The sequence below is a fragment of the Oncorhynchus mykiss genome, chromosome 14 (genome assembly GCF_013265735.2).
Source record: "Oncorhynchus mykiss isolate Arlee chromosome 14, USDA_OmykA_1.1, whole genome shotgun sequence".
Lineage (NCBI taxonomy): Eukaryota > Metazoa > Chordata > Actinopteri > Salmoniformes > Salmonidae > Oncorhynchus > Oncorhynchus mykiss.
The window spans coordinates 26,950,094-26,967,507 of NC_048578.1; the positions used below are offsets into that span (position 1 = coordinate 26,950,094).

Consider the following 17,414-nt stretch of genomic DNA (forward strand, 5'->3'; position numbering starts at 1 on the left):
TCAAACTCCCCCCCCCAACCCCCTCTGTTTTTACACTGCTGCTACTCGCTGTTTATTATCTATGCATAGTCATTTTATAAATGACCTCGACTAACCTATACCCCCTCACATTGACTCTGTACCAGTACACGCTGTATATAGCCTCGTTATTGTTATGTTACTTTTTGATTACATTTTTTTTATTTTTTTTATTTATTAAGTTAATCTTTTCTTAAATTTGTATTCTTTGCACACACAACCTAGCAACAGGCACTTGAATTTGTAAGATTTCTCTCTTAATGATCATCAAGCTCCTTTCTACCTCCTTCCCCCCTCTCTCTCTAGGGGTCGCTCTGTCCCCTCTGGGATGCGTGGGTCCCCGTCCCGCTCCGCTGCTCCGTCACGGCCACAGAATTCTTGGCGTTGGGCTGGAGGTGGTGGACGACAACACAACCTGCTCATGGAGATCCAGCTCACCAAGGTAGGGAGACTGTATGTACTGTGTGTGCACAAGGTGTGTCCATACAGTACTCTAAAGATTTTTTTTTTTTTCTCTGTACAAAATGGAAAGCTAATTCATTTCCCCCCCATCGTAAGGATATGTTCAGTTGGAGTGTAGTATAAATGTCAACCGATGCTTTTGTTAACGTGGAGACAGCAAAAAGCTACAACTGGTACTATTAGTTAAATGTGCCATTCCTATTCCAGGTGAGCTTCCAGCACGAGTCGTATCCGGTGGTGGTGTCTGCGGCTGGGCCGTGTCAGGAGGGAGGGGTGCCTGGGGTGGGGGTTGGCGCAGTGGGCGAGCAGCCTCTGTCCCGCCAGGTGTTCATCGTTCAGGAGCTGGAGATACGCGACCGCCTGGCCTCGTCCCAGCTCAACAAGTTCCTCTACCTGTACACAAGCGAGAGCATGCCCCGCAGAGCACACTCCAACATGGTGAGAGAAGAGGCTTTTTATAGCCATTTATCACTATTTACTTTTTGTTGTGAAAATCAGTTTTTAACAATGATTTTAATTTTGTGGAATTATAAGCTTTTTCAAACAGAAATTTGCATCCTGTAGCTCTAACTCCAAAACGTTCTAGAACACTGTAAAGTCCATGGAGAATAAGAGCACCTCCTCCCAGCAGCCCACTGCACTGAGGCTAGGAAACACTGTCACCACCGATAAATCCACCATAATCTAGAATTTCAATAAGCATTTCTCTACGGCTGGCCATGCTTTCCACCTGGCTACCCCAACCCCGGCCAGCAGCTCCGCACCCCCCACAGCTACTTGCCCAAGCCTCTCCAGCTTCTCCTTCACCCAAATCCAGATAGTAGATGTTCTGAAAGAGCTGCAAAACCTGGACCCGTACAAATCAGCTGGGCTAGACAATCTGGACCCTCTCTTTCTAAAACTATCCGCCGCCATTGTTGCAACCCCTATTACTAGTCTGTTCAACCTCTTTCGTATCCTCCGGGATTCCTAAAGGTTGGAAAGCTGCCTCGGTCATCCCCCTCTTCAAAGGGGGAGACACTCTAGACCCAAACTGTTATAGACCTATATCCATCCTGCCCTGCCCTTCTAAAGTTTTCGAAAGCCAAGTTAACAAACTGATCACTGACCATTTCAAATCCCACCGTACCTTCTCCGCTGTGCTATCTGGTTTCTGAGCTGGTCATGGGTGCACCTCAGCCACGCTCAAGGTACTTAACGATATCATAACCACCATTGATAAAAGACGGTACTGTGCAGCCGTATTCATCGACCTGGCCAAGGCTTTCGACTCTGTCAATCACTGTATTCTTTTCAGCAGACTCAACAGGCTTGGTTTCTCAAATGACTGCCTCGTCTGGTTCACCAACAACTTCTCAGACAGAGTTCAGTGTGTCAAATCGGAGGGCCTGTTGTCCGGACCTCTGGCAGTCTCTATGGGGGTGCCACAGGGTTCAATTCCCGGGCCGACTCTTTTCTCTGTATACATCAATGATGTCCCTCTTGCTGCGGGTGATTGCTTGATCCACCTCTACGCAAACGACACCATTGTGTATACTTCTGGCCCTTCTTTGGACACTGTGTTAACAAACCTCCAAATGAGCTTCAATGCCGTACAACACTCCTTCCGTGGCCTCCAACTGCTCTTAAACGCTAGTAAAACTAAATGCATGCTCTTCAACCGATCGCTACCCGCCCAACAAGCATCACTAATCTTGACGGTTCTGACTTAGAATATGTGGACAACTACAAATACATAGGTGTCTGGCTAGACTGTAAACTCTCCTTCCAGACTCATTATGCATCTCCAATCCAAAATTAAATCTAGAATTGGCTGCCTATTTCACAACAAAGCCTCCTTCACTTACGCTGCCAAACACCCTCATAAAACTGACTATCCTACCGATCCTCGACGATGTCATTTACAAAATAGCCTCCAACACTCTACTCAGCAAACTGGATGTAGTCTATCACAGTGCCATCCGTTTTGTAACCAAAGCCCCGTATACCACCCACCACTGCAACCTGTATGCTCTCGTCGGCTGGCCCTCGCTACATATTCGTTGTCAGACCCACCGGCTCCAGGTCATCTACAGTATATCACAAAAGTGAGTACACCCCTCACATTTTTGTACATATTTGAGTATATCTTTTCATGTGACAACACTGAAGAAAGGACACTTTGCTACAATGTAAAGTGGTGAGTGTACAGCTTGTATAACAGTGTAAATTTGCTGTCCTTTCAAAATAACTCAACACAAAGCCATTAATGTCTAAACCGCTGGAAACAAAAGTGAGTACACTCCTAAGTGAAAATGTCCAAATTGGGCCCAAAGTGTCAATATTTTGTGTGGCCACCATCATTTTCCAGCACTGCCTTAACCCTCTTGGGCATGGAGTTCACCAGTTCTTCACAGGTTGCCACTGGAGTCCTCTTCCACTCCTCCATGACGACATCACGGAGCTGGTGGATGTTAGAGACATTGCACTCCTCCACCTTCTGTTTGAGGATGCCCCACAGATGCTCAATAGGGTTTAGGTCTGGAGACATGCTTGGCCAGTCCATCACCTTTACCCTCAGCTTCTTTAGCAAGGCAGTGGTCATCTTGGAGGTGTGTTTGGGGTCGTTATCATGTTGGAATACTGCCCTGTGGCCCAGTCTCCGAAGGGAGGGGATCATGCTCTACTTCAATATGTCACAGTACATGTTGGCATTCATGGTTCCCTCAATGAACTGTAGCTCCCCAGTGCCGGCAGCACTCATGCAGCCCCAGACCATGACACTCCACCATGCTTGACTGTAGGAAATACACACTTGTCTTTGTACTCCTCACCTCATTGCCGCCACACACGCTTGACACCATCTGAACCAAATAAGTTTATCTTGGTCTCATCAGACCACAGGACATGGTTCCAGTAATCCATGTCCTTAGTCTGCATGTCATCAGCAAACTGTTTGCGGGCTTTCTTGTGCATCATCTTTAGAAGAGGCTTCCTTCTGGGACGACAGCCATGCAGACCAATTTGATGCAGTGTACGGCGTATGGTCTGAGCACTGACAGGCTGACCCCCCACCCCTTCAACCTCTGCAGCAATGCTGGCAGCCCTCATACGTCTATTTCCCAAAGACAACCTCTGGATATGACGCTGAGCACGTGCACTCAACTTCTTTGGTCGACCATGGCGAGGCCTGTTCTGAGTGGAACCTGTCCAGTTAAACCGCTGTATGGTCTTGGCCACCGTGCTGCAGCTCAGTTTCAGGGTCTTGGCAATCTTCTTATAGCCCAGGCCATCTTTATGTAGAGCAACAATTCTTTTTTTCAGATCCTCAGAAAGTTCTTTGCCATGAGGTGCTATGTTGAACTTCCAGTGACCTGTCAGTATGAGGGAGTGTGAGAGCGATGACACCAAATTTAAAACACCTGCTCCCCATTCACACCTGAGACCTTGTAACACTAACGAGTCACATGACACCGGGGAGGGAAAATGGCTAATTGGGCCCAATTTGGACATTTTCACTTAGGGGTGTACTCACTTTTGTTGCCAGCGATTTAGACATTAATGGCTGTGTGTTGAGTTATTTTGAAAGGACAGCAAATGTACACTGTTATACAAGCTGTACACTCACCACTTTACATTGTAGCAAAGTGCCATTTCTTCAGTGTTGTCACATGAAAAGATATACTCAAATATGTACAAAAATGGGAGGGGTGTACTCACTTTTGTGATATACTGTATAAGTCTTTGCTAGGTAAAGCTCCGCCTTATCTCAGCTCACTGTTCACCATAACAACACCCACCCGTAGCATGTGCTCCAGCAGGTATATCTCACTGGTCATCCCCAAAGCTAACACCCACTTTGGCCGCCTTTCCTTCCAGTTCTCTGCTGCCAATGACTGGAACTAATTGCAAAAATTGCTGAAGTTGGAAACCTATATCTCCCTCACTAACTTTCAGCATCAGCTATCTGAGCAGCTTACCGATTGCTGCAGCTGTACACAGCCCATCTGTAAATAGCCCATCTGTAAATAGCCCATCTGTAAATAGCCCATCTACCTACCTCATATTGTTTTCTGCTCTTTTGCACACCAGTATTTCTACTTGCACATCATCGTCTGCACATCTATCACTCCTGTGTTAATTTGCTAAATTGTAATTACTTCACTACTATGGCCTATTTATTGCCTTACCTCCTCACTCCATTTGCACACACTGTATATAGACTTTTCTATTGTGTTATTGATTGTACTTTTGTTTAGTCCATGTGTAACTGTTGTTTTTTGTCGCACTGCTTTGCTTTATCTTGGCCAGGTTGCAGTTGTAAATGAGAACTTGTTCTCAACTGGCCTACCTGGTTAAATAAAGGTGAAATTAAAAAAATAATAAAGTCTTCTATGTCTGTGTGTCCCAGTTAACAGTGAAGGCCCTGCAGGTGTGTCCAGACTCAGGTGTAGGTGGTCCAGAGTGTTGTTTAAGAATCAGCCTCCTCCCCCTCCGACTCAACATCGACCAGGATGCCTTGTTTTTCCTGAAGGATTTCTTCAGTAGTCTGGCTGCTGGAGTTAACCCCTACCTGCCTATGGATCCTGCAGCTGAAGGTGAGCACCATCACTGTGTTTTTTTGTACTCTACAAAAAAGCTTTTTGACTGCTCAGGTCACATGGATCAGGAAAACAGTCATACATAGCATTCATTTGTGGTGCTCTGTATCATACACTATATATACAAAAGTATGTGAACACCCCTTCAAATTAGTGGAATAGGTTATTTCAGCCATACCCGTTGCTGACAGGTGTATAAAATCGAGCACACAGCCATGCAATCTCCATAGACAAACATTGTTAGTAAAATGGCCTTATTGAACAGCTCAGTGACATTCAACGTGGCACTGTCATAGGATGCCACCTTTCCAACAAGTCAGTTCGTCTCATTTCTGCCCTGCTAGAGCTGCCCCGGTCAACTGTAGGTGCTGTTATTGTGAAGTGGAAACATCTAGGAGCGACAACGGCTCAGCCACGAAGTGGTAGGCCACACAGGCTCACAGAACGTGACCGCCAAGTGCTGTAGGGTATAGCATGTAAAAATCGTCTGTCCTTGGTTGCAACACTCACTAACAAGTTCCAAAATGCCTCTGGAAGCAACACCAGCACAATAAATGTTAGTTGGGAGCTTTATTAAATGGGTTTCCATGGTCAAGCAGCCGCATATAAGCCTAAGATAACCATATGAAATGCCAAGCATCGGCTAGAGTGGTGGAGAGCTTAATGCTATTAGACTCCTGGAGCAGTGGAAACGTGTTCTCTGAAGTGATGAATCACGTTTCATCATCTGGCAGTCCAACGGACAAATCTGGGTTTGGCAGATGCCATGAAGAATTCGACCTGCCCAAATGCAGCGCCAACTGTAAAGTTTGGTAGAGGAGGAATAATGGTCTCGGGCTGTTTTTCATGGTTCGGGCTAGGCCCCTTATTTCCAGTGAAGGGAAAACTTAACTCTACAGCATACAATGACATTCTAGACAATTCTGTGCTTCCCCAAACTGTTGGCACAAATTTGTGAGGCCCTTTCCTGTTTCAGCATGTTAATGTCCCTGGGCACAAAGTGAGGTCCATGCAGAAATGGTTTGTCGAGCCTCCTGAGTGGCACAGTGGTCTAAAGCACTGCATCACAGTGTTGCGGCATCACTACAGCCTGGGGTTCGTTCCCAGTGTATATGTCCTCCTCAACCACTCAATACTTTCTCCTATTTTCTTCATTTTTTCTCTCTGTCCTCTCACAGTGAAGACAGACCCTTCTCAGAAGCCCACTGAAGATGGGGTCATTGGCACAGAGACCACTTCTGGTCTGGGTCCTGACCTCACTGCTTCTGTAGAAACCACCTATAGTGAGCAGAGCTCCTCGTCCTCTGGCTCCACCTCTTCCACTGATCAGCCAATCTACTTCCGGTAATTACTAACTTAATCCTCCCAAAAAGTATTAAAAAAACAGTCTATTATGAATGCGTCAATTATTTATTCATTGTCTTTCCTTTCTAAGGGAGTTCCGTTTCACCTCTGAAGTCCCCATCTGGCTGGACTACCAGGGCAAGCATGTGGTCATTGAGCAGGTGAAAGGACATTTTAACTGTGATGCTTTGTCAGTGAACTCATCTCTGTGGTTATGTTATGTCACACACTTGACCTTTGCACTGTGATTTTTTCCTAGGGAACGTTTGCAGGGATTCTTATTGGTTTGGCCCAGCTGAATTGCTCTGAACTGAAGCTGAAGAGACTTTGCTGCCGACACGGGTACAACAACACTAACTGTGGGGTTTCTGTGGCTTCTGAAGCAAGTGTCTTTTTCATAACACTTTTCTCTATCTCTTCCTCCCAGACTTCTAGGTGTAGATAAGGTGATTCAGTACGCTGTCACTGAGTGGCTGACAGACATCCGAAAGAACCAGCTGCCGGGCATTCTGGGAGGTGTAGGTCCCATGCACTCTGTAGTTCAGCTGTGTAAGTACGGGAAGTGACGTCACTTGTATGGTGTTCTTTGTTTCTTTGCCGTTGTCCCTTTAGTAGTCCCTGAGTTATAACCATAGTAATAGAATTGTTCTCTTACAGTGTGGTTATAGCTAGCCTCCTTTCACAACCTCATTTAGTGTTGGTCTCAATAGGTTTTTTGTGTGTGACTTTCTCTCTCTCTAGTCCATGGAGTCAGGGACTTGTTCTGGATGCCCATAGAGCAGTACAGGCGGGACGGCCGCATTATCCGGGGTCTCCAGCGGGGGGCAGCGTCCTTCGGTACCTCCACTGCCTCTGCTGCTCTGGAGCTCAGCAACAGACTGGTGCAGGCCATACAGGTACTACTGACCTCTGACCTCTAACCACAGACTATTAGCAGGCAACAGACTGTCCATAGGCCACACAGCGGTAGAATACCAATCACACGTGCAGCTCACATAGACATATAGGTTGAAACAATGCATCCCATGTACTACACACCATACATGTTAAAAACACTATTCTTACAGTCATGTATCATAGATTGTGGCCAAAGGGTTCGCATACCTAAACCATGTAGGAAGAACTGAAAGACTAGAAGCAACCATACAGGTAGAAGCCACTGGGACCAGTAATACAGATTCCTCCATTGCTTTGATGTGCTTCACTCTCTTACAGAGTTGTAATAATCCTGCTCTTTCTCCTCAAGGCCACAGCGGAGACGGTGTATGACATCCTGTCCCCAACGCCCCCCCTGAACCGTTACATCACAGAGGGCCGACCGCCCTCCAACCAGCCCCGCCGCGCCCACCAGCCTGCCGACCTCAGAGAGGGTGTGGCTAAGGCCTATGACACTGTCAGAGAGGTACTGATAAATAAATGTATTTTAATCAACCATTTTAGAATGACAATAAAAGGCCTCTCACTAACACTCTGTTTTCTGTCTGTTTCCCAGGGTATGATGGACACAGCTCAAACGCTATGTGACGTGGCGTCTCGCGGGCATGAGCAGAAAGGTCTGCCTGGTGCTGTGGGCGGAGTCCTGCGGCAGATCCCGCCCACCGTCGTCCGTCCCTTAATAGTGGCGTCCGAGGCAACGTCCAACCTACTGGGGGGCATGCGGAACCAGATCAAGCCAGATGCACGGAAGGAGGACTTCTTAAAATGGCGCTCCGACGAAGGCCAAGAGTGATGATTCTGGTGGTGGCTGGGTTAAAGGTTAAGAATATGGTGGTGGCTGGGTTAAAGGTTAAGAATATGGTGGTGGCTGGGTTAAAGGTTAAGAATATGGTGGTGAAGTTATGTGGCTGAACCGATGAAGGGAGTGAATGTGTGAGTGAGTTTTTAATGCAAAAAAACCTAACTACTGCGGAGTGATTGACACCCAGTATTCGATGTGGCTCCAGATGGATCGAGATACATTTTTTGTTTTCTTTCTTCAACGCAATCAAATAGAGTTCAGTTCACTCTTCTTGCAGCAGTATGTACATGATGCAGATACTCTACCTTTTATTAGTACGTAAACATATCACTGTCATTCTGGGTTGACTTCTTGTTTAGCTGTCAACACTGACAAAGGGCATACAGGGGTCTAGTCTAGTATAAGGCCTGTAGTAGGTGGGATTAAATGTGTTAATCAGTAGCTCTCCCAGTCTTCTGTTGATCAGACTATGGGCCGGTTTCCCAGATTGAGATTAAACCTATTCCTTGACTGAAAAGCACCTTGAATGGCGATCCTTAATTGAGCATGCATTTTAGGAGTAGGCTTAATCTGAGTCCGGGAACTCATTCTATTGGAGGGTAACATCCTCTATTCCTTTGAGATATGGATGGAGGAGACTGAAGAAACTATTATAGTGGCCTTTGCTGAGATCCTTACCAAGGTTAGGAATGTCATAGTTCCTCAACTCAAAATGCAACTCTGTGATTGTTCTATCCTAGCCTGTACACATCCCCACCCCAGTGTTTGTGCCATAAGCTTTTTCAATGCTGAGTTCCCTGGCCTCTCCCCCTTTTGGTTTTAAATCAATGTCTACTTTTGTTGCCTTCCTGAAACCTATACTTATCTCTCTGTATGCTTACTTGTTCATATTTGACCAATGGACACAATGGCCTGGTTGTATTAACTAGATGCAGTCATGGGAGAATATGGATGATGAACTGAACAAACTAGGGATATGTCCTTTCCTCTCTATGTCAAATGGCTTTCCTTGCTTTTAATGCTTGCCAGCGTTTGGTCATCCAATTTGTACTTACTGTTTTGTTTCTGTCAGAGCAAGATGTCCCCCTCAGGGCCTTGAACCTTATCACAAGTCTGGTTCCTTCCTCTCAACAGAAAATTATCTTGTTCGTCTCGTTAGTTGCCTTCCTGCATTTTTTTTGTATTTTTCTAATTATGTTAAAACACTAGTATTAATTAGCATATTCATTTTCAAAATAACAGTGTTGGTGGGATGTCTGAAGGGTTAAGACATGGGGGGAAAAGGGGGGTTTGTGGTCAATCGTTTTACATTTTTATCTTTTGTTCAATACTTTTAAGGGATATATGTTTAGGTATGTCTGTGGATAAAATGGCGTGTGTGTGGGTGGGTTAGTGGTTTCTTGTGAGGGTGACCCTTTGGTTATATTGGTCACACCTCTGTGTTAGCGGGCAGATCCAACCCGCTTGCTTACAGCTGCACTAGGGCCTGACAGCATACCTTTGTATATTAAGACATCGTGGAGCGGGGGGCAAGACATGGCTAGGAAAACATCCCTCACTCCAGGGATGAGAAATGTTTTGGTACTACAAATTGTCCCATTATCCTAAGAAGTCGTACAATCTTCTTGGTGTAACAATAGGGATAATGGGACAATTTGGAGTAGAACTCATTTCTCATCTCTGCATTGAGGTACGTATTCCGAGCCATATCTCCCGCCGGCACCGCGTTGTCCTAATTTACAGAGGAATGCTGTCCGACCCTAGTGCAGCTGTAAACAAGCGGATTGGACCTGCCTGCTAACCTCTTGTGTATTTACTATATCATATCTGTAAGAATGACTTGTATAATATCAAGACAATGAGTACACATATTAATACAAAAAATAAAACATGAATATAAAAAACTTAACATGGTTTTGTGCTTTTTATTTTTTTATATATATATTTTTTTACAGTTGACAAAATAAAAGATTGTGCCATGCTATGTTGCCTTGGGTCTCTCTTTATGTAGTGTTGTGGTGTCTCTCTTATGTGTGTTTTGTCCTATATTTTTTATATTTAATCTCAACTCCCGTCCCCGCAGGACGACCAAATAAGAATTTGTTCTTAACTGACTTGCCTAGTTAAAATATATAATATAAATTATATACAATATAATATAAATTATGTTTTCCGGAAACCGTTTGTACTGCTAGGAACCTTTTTTTTAGGATGATCTGTGTTTGGGGGAAACTGTTCACTGTTGCAATTTCGACATTTCCGGTCCACATGTAAACTCATTGTTTTTAGTTTGCACGGTAGAGTATTATAGTTCCTGTAGATATAGTATATATTGACAAAGTTACTGGTTCTCTCACTTTCTTTGATTATATAAGCGACATTCATAGACTGTAAGCATGAAACTTCTGACGCACAACATGTTGACCTCTCACGTGAAAGGGGTAACCAAAGGATACCCTCTCCTCATCAAGGTAAGGAAGTCTGCTCAAAACTACTTGTAGAGTTGCGGTAACTTGTAATGTGTTAAATGCACCACGTATTTAGCTAGCTAATATGTGGGTTTTTTTCATCCCGTTTGTGCGGATCCCAGGCGACGGAGGTGAAAGTGAGTGAGGTGGAGTTTAATCCCAATTTCGTGAGTCGAATGATCCCCAAATTGGAGTGGAGCGCCCTGGTTCAGGCGGCTGATGGGGTTAGTCCGTCTGTCTGACTAACACACTTGTACAAAGTCATTTCAAGCTACTGTATCCAACAGAGGTAGAATAGTTAGCTAGGCCAACAGCTAGATGACATGTACACTAACTATACTTGGGTCTGATACAGAAAGGCTTTACCTAAAATATTGTTAAAGTGATTGTGGTTGTTTGGCAATATCACTGTCTTCCTGCATATCCTAATTCCTAACTGTGGTCTTTTCTCCAGCTGGGTCATCTCCAAGATTTACCTGCAGAGCTCGTCACGGACTATGAGAATAATGAAGACTTCCTGCGTAAAGTACACCGGGTTCTGCTGGAGGTGAGGTTCACCATAGATAACCTGTTGTTGTTGTTCATTACTTAGTTCTATCAACTACTATGTTGGTCAATAGAAAGAAGCATAATGCATTTATTATGGGAATATGAGGACATCTAGTGGTCAGGTTAGGTAGTCTCCATCATGTTCCCTCTTGGCACTTTCATTCTGCTTGATAAAACGTGATTGTAGGTTTAACCCTATTTTCACACACACGCAGAGTAACTACAGGTGATGTGACGTTTATCTGTCTCTCTGTCCAGGTGGAGGTGCTGGAAGGGTGTCTGCAGTGCCCCGAGTCTGGCCGTGAGTTCCCCATCTCTCGGGGGGTCCCCAACATGCTGCTGAATGAGGACGAGGCATAGAGGGGGGTTGGTTATACGCTAACACCCCCCCATCCACCACCCTCTCACCCCCAACCGTTCATTGTATGGGACTGCTTGCATTAGAAGTGAGGGAAAAACTGGACTCTTGTTTGAGTGAATAGGAAGAAATACTGATTTTGTTTTATTTATTTTTATAGAAATGTTTCGGTGGATGTTTTGCCGTAGAAGTACAACTCCTTGGTTTCCTTGGTACCCTGCTTTCCCTTGTAATTCATTTACACAGATAAATAAATACTGGTACACATCAACTACATAATGTAAAAATACATATCAATACTATATTTAGTCAAGAATGAAAGGTAAAGTATGTCAAACTGTGATAGTTAAAGTCGGCGGTTTACATACAATTAGGTTGGAGTCATTAAAACTCGTTTTTCAACCACTCCACAAATTTTTTGTTAACAAACTATAGTTTTGCATGACACGAGACATTTTTCCAACAATTGTTTACAGACAGTGAATTATATGTGAAATAATCTATCACAATTTGTTTTACATACACTAAGTTAACTTTGCCTTTAAACAGCTTGGAAAATTCCAGAAAATGTTATGGCTTTAGCCTATCAGAAGCTTCTAATTGACATCATTTGAGTAAATTGGAGGTGTACCTGTGGATGTATTTCAAGGCCTACCTTCAAACTCAGTGCCTTTTTGCTTGACATGAGAAAATCAAAAGAAATCAGCCAAGACATCACAAAAAAAATTGTAGACCTCCACAAGTCTGGTTCATCGTCGGGAGCAATTTCCAAACACCTGAAGGTACCACGTTCATCTGTACAAACAATAGTATGCAACTATAAACACCATGGCACCGCGCAGCTGTCATACCACTCAGGAAGGAGATGAGTTCTGTCTCCTGAAGATGAACATACTATGGTGCAAATCAATCCCTGAACCACAGCAAAGGACCTTGTGAAGATGCTGGAGGAAACAGGTACAAAGTATCTATATCCACAGTAAAACAAGTCCTATATCGACATGACCTGAAAGGCCGCTCAGCAAGGAAGAAGCCACTGCTCCAAAACCGCCATAAAAAAGCCAGACTACGGTTTGCCACTGCACATGGGGACAAAGATCATACTTTTTGGAGAACTGTCCTCTGGTCTGATTAAACAAATATAGAACTGTTTGGCCATGATGACCATCGTTATGGTTGGAGGAAAAAGGGGTACGCTTGCAAGCCGAAGAACACCATCCCAACCATGAAGCACAGGGGTGGCAGCATCATGTTGTGGAGGTGTTTGCTACAGGAGGGACTGGTGCACTTCACAAAATAGATGGCATCATGAGGAAAGAAAATGATGTGGATATATTGAAGCAACATCTCAAGACATCAGTCAGGAAGTTAAAGCTAGGTCGCTAATGGGTCTTCCAAATGGACAATGACCCCAATCATACTTCCAAAGTTGTGGCAAGATGGCTTAAGGACAACAAAGTCAAGGTATTGGAGTGGCCATCACAGAGCCCTGACCTCAATCCCATAGACAATTTGGTGGCAGAACTGAAAAAGCATGTGCGAGCAAGGAGGCCTACAAACCTGACTCACACCAGCTCTGTCAGGAGGAATGGGCCAAAATTCACCCAACTAATTGTGAGAAGCTTGTGGAAGGCTACCCAAAACGTTTCACCCAAGTTAAACAATTTAAAGGCAATGCTACCAAATTCTAATTGAGTATTTGTAAAGTTCTGACCCAATGGGAATGTGATGAAAGAAATAAAGGCTGAAATAAATCATTCTCTCAACTATTATTCTGACATGTCACATTCTTAAAATGAAGTGGTGATCCTAACTGACCTAAAATGGGATTTTAACTAGGATTAAATGTCAGGAATTGTGGAAAACGGAGTTTAAATGAATTTGGCTAAGGTGTATGTAAACTTCCGACTTCAACTGTACATCATCAAATCAAAGTGTATTGGTCACGTACACAGGTTAGCCTGTGTTATAGCGGTGCAGCAAAATGCTTATGTTACTAGCTCCTAACAATGCAGTCAAATGTCAAACAGCTAAAATATGCAGAAAAATACACAAAAAAAGAAAGGAAAGAAATTAAGGATGGCGGGATGAATCCAATTAATCCAATTAACAACCCAAATAGCACTCTAGCAGTATCAAAATGCAAGCTACATATGTACACCGGGGGAATTTACACAACCTAGACTAAGAATGATATGTACAGCAGTAGATAAACTATATATAAAAGTATGTGGCCACACATTCAAATGAGTTGATTTGGTTATTTCAGCCACACCTGTTGCTGACAGGTATATAAAATCGAGCACACGGCCATGCAATCTCCATAGACAAACATTGGCACTATCATATGATGCAACCATTCCAACAAGTCAGTTTGTCAAATTTCTGCCTTGCTAGAACTGCCCCAGTCAACTGCAAGTGCTGTTATTGTGAAGTGGAAACGTCTAGGAGCAACAATGGCTCAGCTGCAAAGTGGTATGCCAAACAAGCTCACAGAACGGGATAGCCGAGTGCTGAAGCTCGTAGCACATAAAAATCGTCTGTTCTCGGTTGCAACACTCACTAGTGAGTTACAAACTGCCTCTGGAAGCAACGTCAGCACAAGAACTGTTCGTCTGGAGCTTCATGAAATGGGTTTTCATGGCCGAGCGGCCACACACAAGCCTAAGATCACCATGCGCAATGCCAAGTGTCAGCTGGAGTGGTGCAAAGCTTGACGCCATTGGATTCTGAAGAAGTGGAAATGTGTTCTCTGGTGTTATGAATCACACTTCACCATCTGGCAGTCCAATGGACGAATCTGGGTGTGGCAGATGTGCGGAGAACGCTACCTGCCCGAATGCATAGTGCCAACTGTAAAGTTTGGTGGAGGAGTAATAATGGTCTGGGGCTGTTGTTCATGGTTCTGGCGCGGCCCGTTAGTTCCAGAGAGGGAAAATTGTAACGCTACAGCTTACAATGACATTCTAGATGATTCTGTGCTTCTAATCGCCCAACATCAGCACCCAATCTCACTAATGCTCTTGTGGCTGAATGGAAGCAAGTCCACGCAGCAATGTTCCACCATCTAGTGGAAAGCCTTCCCAGAAGAGTGCTGCTCTAACAGCCTCCAAACAGGGGACCAACTCCATATTAATGCCCACAATTTTGGAATTAGATGTTCGACGAGCAGGTGTCCACATAGTTTTGGTCATGTACTGTATATTAGAGTGAGCTATGTCAAGTATCCAGTATATAAATACAAATGTGGTGTGTATAAACACTGTAACTAAAATACAATGTACAGTAGTAGAAATATTAGAATGAGCGATGTCGGGATACAGTATTTAAATACACAGTGTGAAACGGGAGTGACCAGTGGTTCAATGTCTCTACAACATGGGACAGCAGCGTTTGTGTGTGCGAGCGAGAGAGAGAGAGAACCATATCCTTGAGTTTGTTGTCGCAGGCAGGAGAACTGCTAGGGGACAGCAGTAGATAAACTATATATAAAAGTATGTGGCCACACATTCAAATGAGTTGATTTGGTTATTTCAGCCACACCTGTTGCTGACAGGTATATAAAATCGAGCACACTGCCATGCAATCTCCATAGACAAACATTGGCACTATCATATGATGCAACCATTCCAACAAGTCAGTTTGTCAAATTTCTGCCTTGCTAGAACTGCCCCAGTCAACTGCAAGTGCTGTTATTGTGAAGTGGAAACGTCTAGGAGCAACAATGGCTCAGCTGCAAAGTGGTATGCCAAACAAGCTCACAGAACGGGATAGCCGAGTGCTGAAGCTCGTAGCACATAAAAATCGTCTGTTCTCGGTTGCAACACTCACTAGTGAGTTACAAACTGCCTCTGGAAGCAACGTCAGCACAAGAACTGTTCGTCTGGAGCTTCATGAAATGGGTTTTCATGGCCGAGCGGCCACACACAAGCCTAAGATCACCATGCGCAATGCCAAGTGTCAGCTGGAGTGGTGCAAAGCTTGACGCCATTGGATTCTGAAGAAGTGGAAATGTGTTCTCTGGTGTTATGAATCACACTTCACCATCTGGCAGTCCAATGGACGAATCTGGGTGTGGCAGATGTGCGGAGAACGCTACCTGCCCGAATGCATAGTGCCAACTGTAAAGTTTGGTGGAGGAGTAATAATGGTCTGGGGCTGTTGTTCATGGTTCTGGCGCGGCCCGTTAGTTCCAGAGAGGGAAAATCGTAACGCTACAGCTTACAATGACATTCTAGATGATTCTGTGCTTCTAATCGCCCAACATCAGCACCCAATCTCACTAATGCTCTTGTGGCTGAATGGAAGCAAGTCCACGCAGCAATGTTCCACCATCTAGTGGAAAGCCTTCCCAGAAGAGTGCTGCTCTAACAGCCTCCAAACAGGGGACCAACTCCATATTAATGCCCACAATTTTGGAATTAGATGTTCGACGAGCAGGTGTCCACATAGTTTTGGTCATGTACTGTATATTAGAGTGAGCTATGTCAAGTATCCAGTATATAAATACAAATGTGGTGTGTATAAACACTGTAACTAAAATACAATGTACAGTAGTAGAAATATTAGAATGAGCGATGTCGGGATACAGTATTTAAATACACAGTGTGAAACGGGAGTGACCAGTGGTTCAATGTCTCTACAACATGGGACAGCAGCGTTTGTGTGTGCGAGCGAGAGAGAGAGAGAACCATATCCTTGAGTTTGTTGTCGCAGGCAGGAGAACTGCTAGGGGATAGATGACGTGGCGAGTCATGACTATATTTGGACTGAGGGAAAGAGAAAAAGCTCCAGCCAGGGATAAGTTGTTTTAGAGCAAGTATTTTTCTACCCACACATTGCAATTCTACAACTAACCACTAGGCCCCTTTGATCCATTAACCCCAGGTCAGACAGTAACACTGGCTGTTGCCAAACATCCCTAGATCCACGTAGGCAAAATTTGCTCTGAGCAGCCATGGGGGTGCACCGTCTGAGGCTCTGGGGCACAGCATGTTGAAACAAGAATGTGTTTGTTCCCAAACTTCCCCTGTAGTGTTATCATTTTTAGAAACCTTGCAAGGAGAGAAAAAAGCCTGCCACAAGCCTTTGGGCTGCTTGTGTCTCTTACTCTCTTTCTCTTTGTAGTACCTATCCCTTCTACTTACTGCAATTACAGCCTTGGAGCCGAAACTATAATAACAGTATAATGGGATGGGGAGAGAGCTGCAATAAAAGCCTCCTTTGACAGATTAACAGTCCCGGGCTTCTGAACTGTAATTAACAATGAGACTGGGAAGAAGAGTAAGAGGGAAGGAAGGAGGGGGAGAGAGAGAGAAAGAAAGAGACAGGGTGGGACTGAATAACTGGGCTACTCATTTATTATAACTGAAAATTAAAAGATTGAAATAAATACTAGATATGGACAAGTGGCCTACATTTATGTAGGACACACTTAGGAGACATGTCACAGTTATGGAAATAACTAGAGGGAAGACGAATGAGAACATGATCAGTCAAATATGACAAGCCAAGGAATTAGCAAACTCCATCTATAACTTTTTAGCTTTGCAATGGAGACTGGGTAACACGGACAAATCATGGACAGATTTTAGGCCTGGCTACTTATCAAGTGGTGGTTTTGACATGTTTCAACAAGATACTTACCTGAGGATAGAAGGGAGGCCTGTGCAAACCCTTTTTGTGGTGTGGAGATTTTCCAAAAATATATCTGCCGTGTGTGTGTGTGTGTGTGTGTGTGTGTGTGTGTGTGTGTGTGTGTGTGTGTGTGTGTGTGTGTGTGTGTGTGTGTGTGTGTGTGTGTGTGTGTGTGTGTGTGTGTGTGTGTGTGTGTGTGTGTGTGTGTGTGTGTATTCTGAATTGATGAGAGGGAGATACCTACATAATGACACATACCC

General features: G+C 44.3%; 2 protein-coding genes across 3 annotated transcripts in view; both read left to right on the plus strand.

The window, feature by feature from the left end:
• The window catches only part of atg2a (autophagy related 2A), a 28,748-nt gene extending 18,697 nt beyond the window's left edge, over positions 1 to 10,051 (plus strand). The window contains exons 30-40 of one of the 2 annotated variants that reach the window (XM_036943202.1): positions 325 to 460; positions 688 to 918; positions 4,871 to 5,057; positions 6,239 to 6,404; positions 6,496 to 6,565; positions 6,664 to 6,746; positions 6,832 to 6,953; positions 7,146 to 7,300; positions 7,651 to 7,806; positions 7,897 to 8,159; positions 8,190 to 10,051. In XM_036943202.1, coding sequence (XP_036799097.1) covers positions 325 to 460; positions 688 to 918; positions 4,871 to 5,057; positions 6,239 to 6,404; positions 6,496 to 6,565; positions 6,664 to 6,746; positions 6,832 to 6,953; positions 7,146 to 7,300; positions 7,651 to 7,806; positions 7,897 to 8,133 — 1,543 coding nt within the window. In that variant the 3' untranslated portion in view covers positions 8,134 to 8,159; positions 8,190 to 10,051. Of the gene's footprint in view, positions 1 to 324; positions 461 to 687; positions 919 to 4,870; positions 5,058 to 6,238; positions 6,405 to 6,495; positions 6,566 to 6,663; positions 6,747 to 6,831; positions 6,954 to 7,145; positions 7,301 to 7,650; positions 7,807 to 7,896 lie in introns of both variants that reach the window. The other variant, XM_036943201.1, reaches the window with a different exon arrangement.
• A 357-nt stretch (positions 10,052 to 10,408) lies between these two features.
• Positions 10,409 to 11,784, plus strand: trmt112 (tRNA methyltransferase subunit 11-2). Its single transcript, NM_001165122.2, is given in 4 exon segments — positions 10,409 to 10,613; positions 10,733 to 10,834; positions 11,065 to 11,157; positions 11,418 to 11,784. Coding segments are annotated over 4 exon segments (372 nt in total). The 5' UTR covers positions 10,409 to 10,538; the 3' UTR covers positions 11,520 to 11,784.
• Positions 11,785 to 17,414: the final 5,630 nt, after the last annotated feature.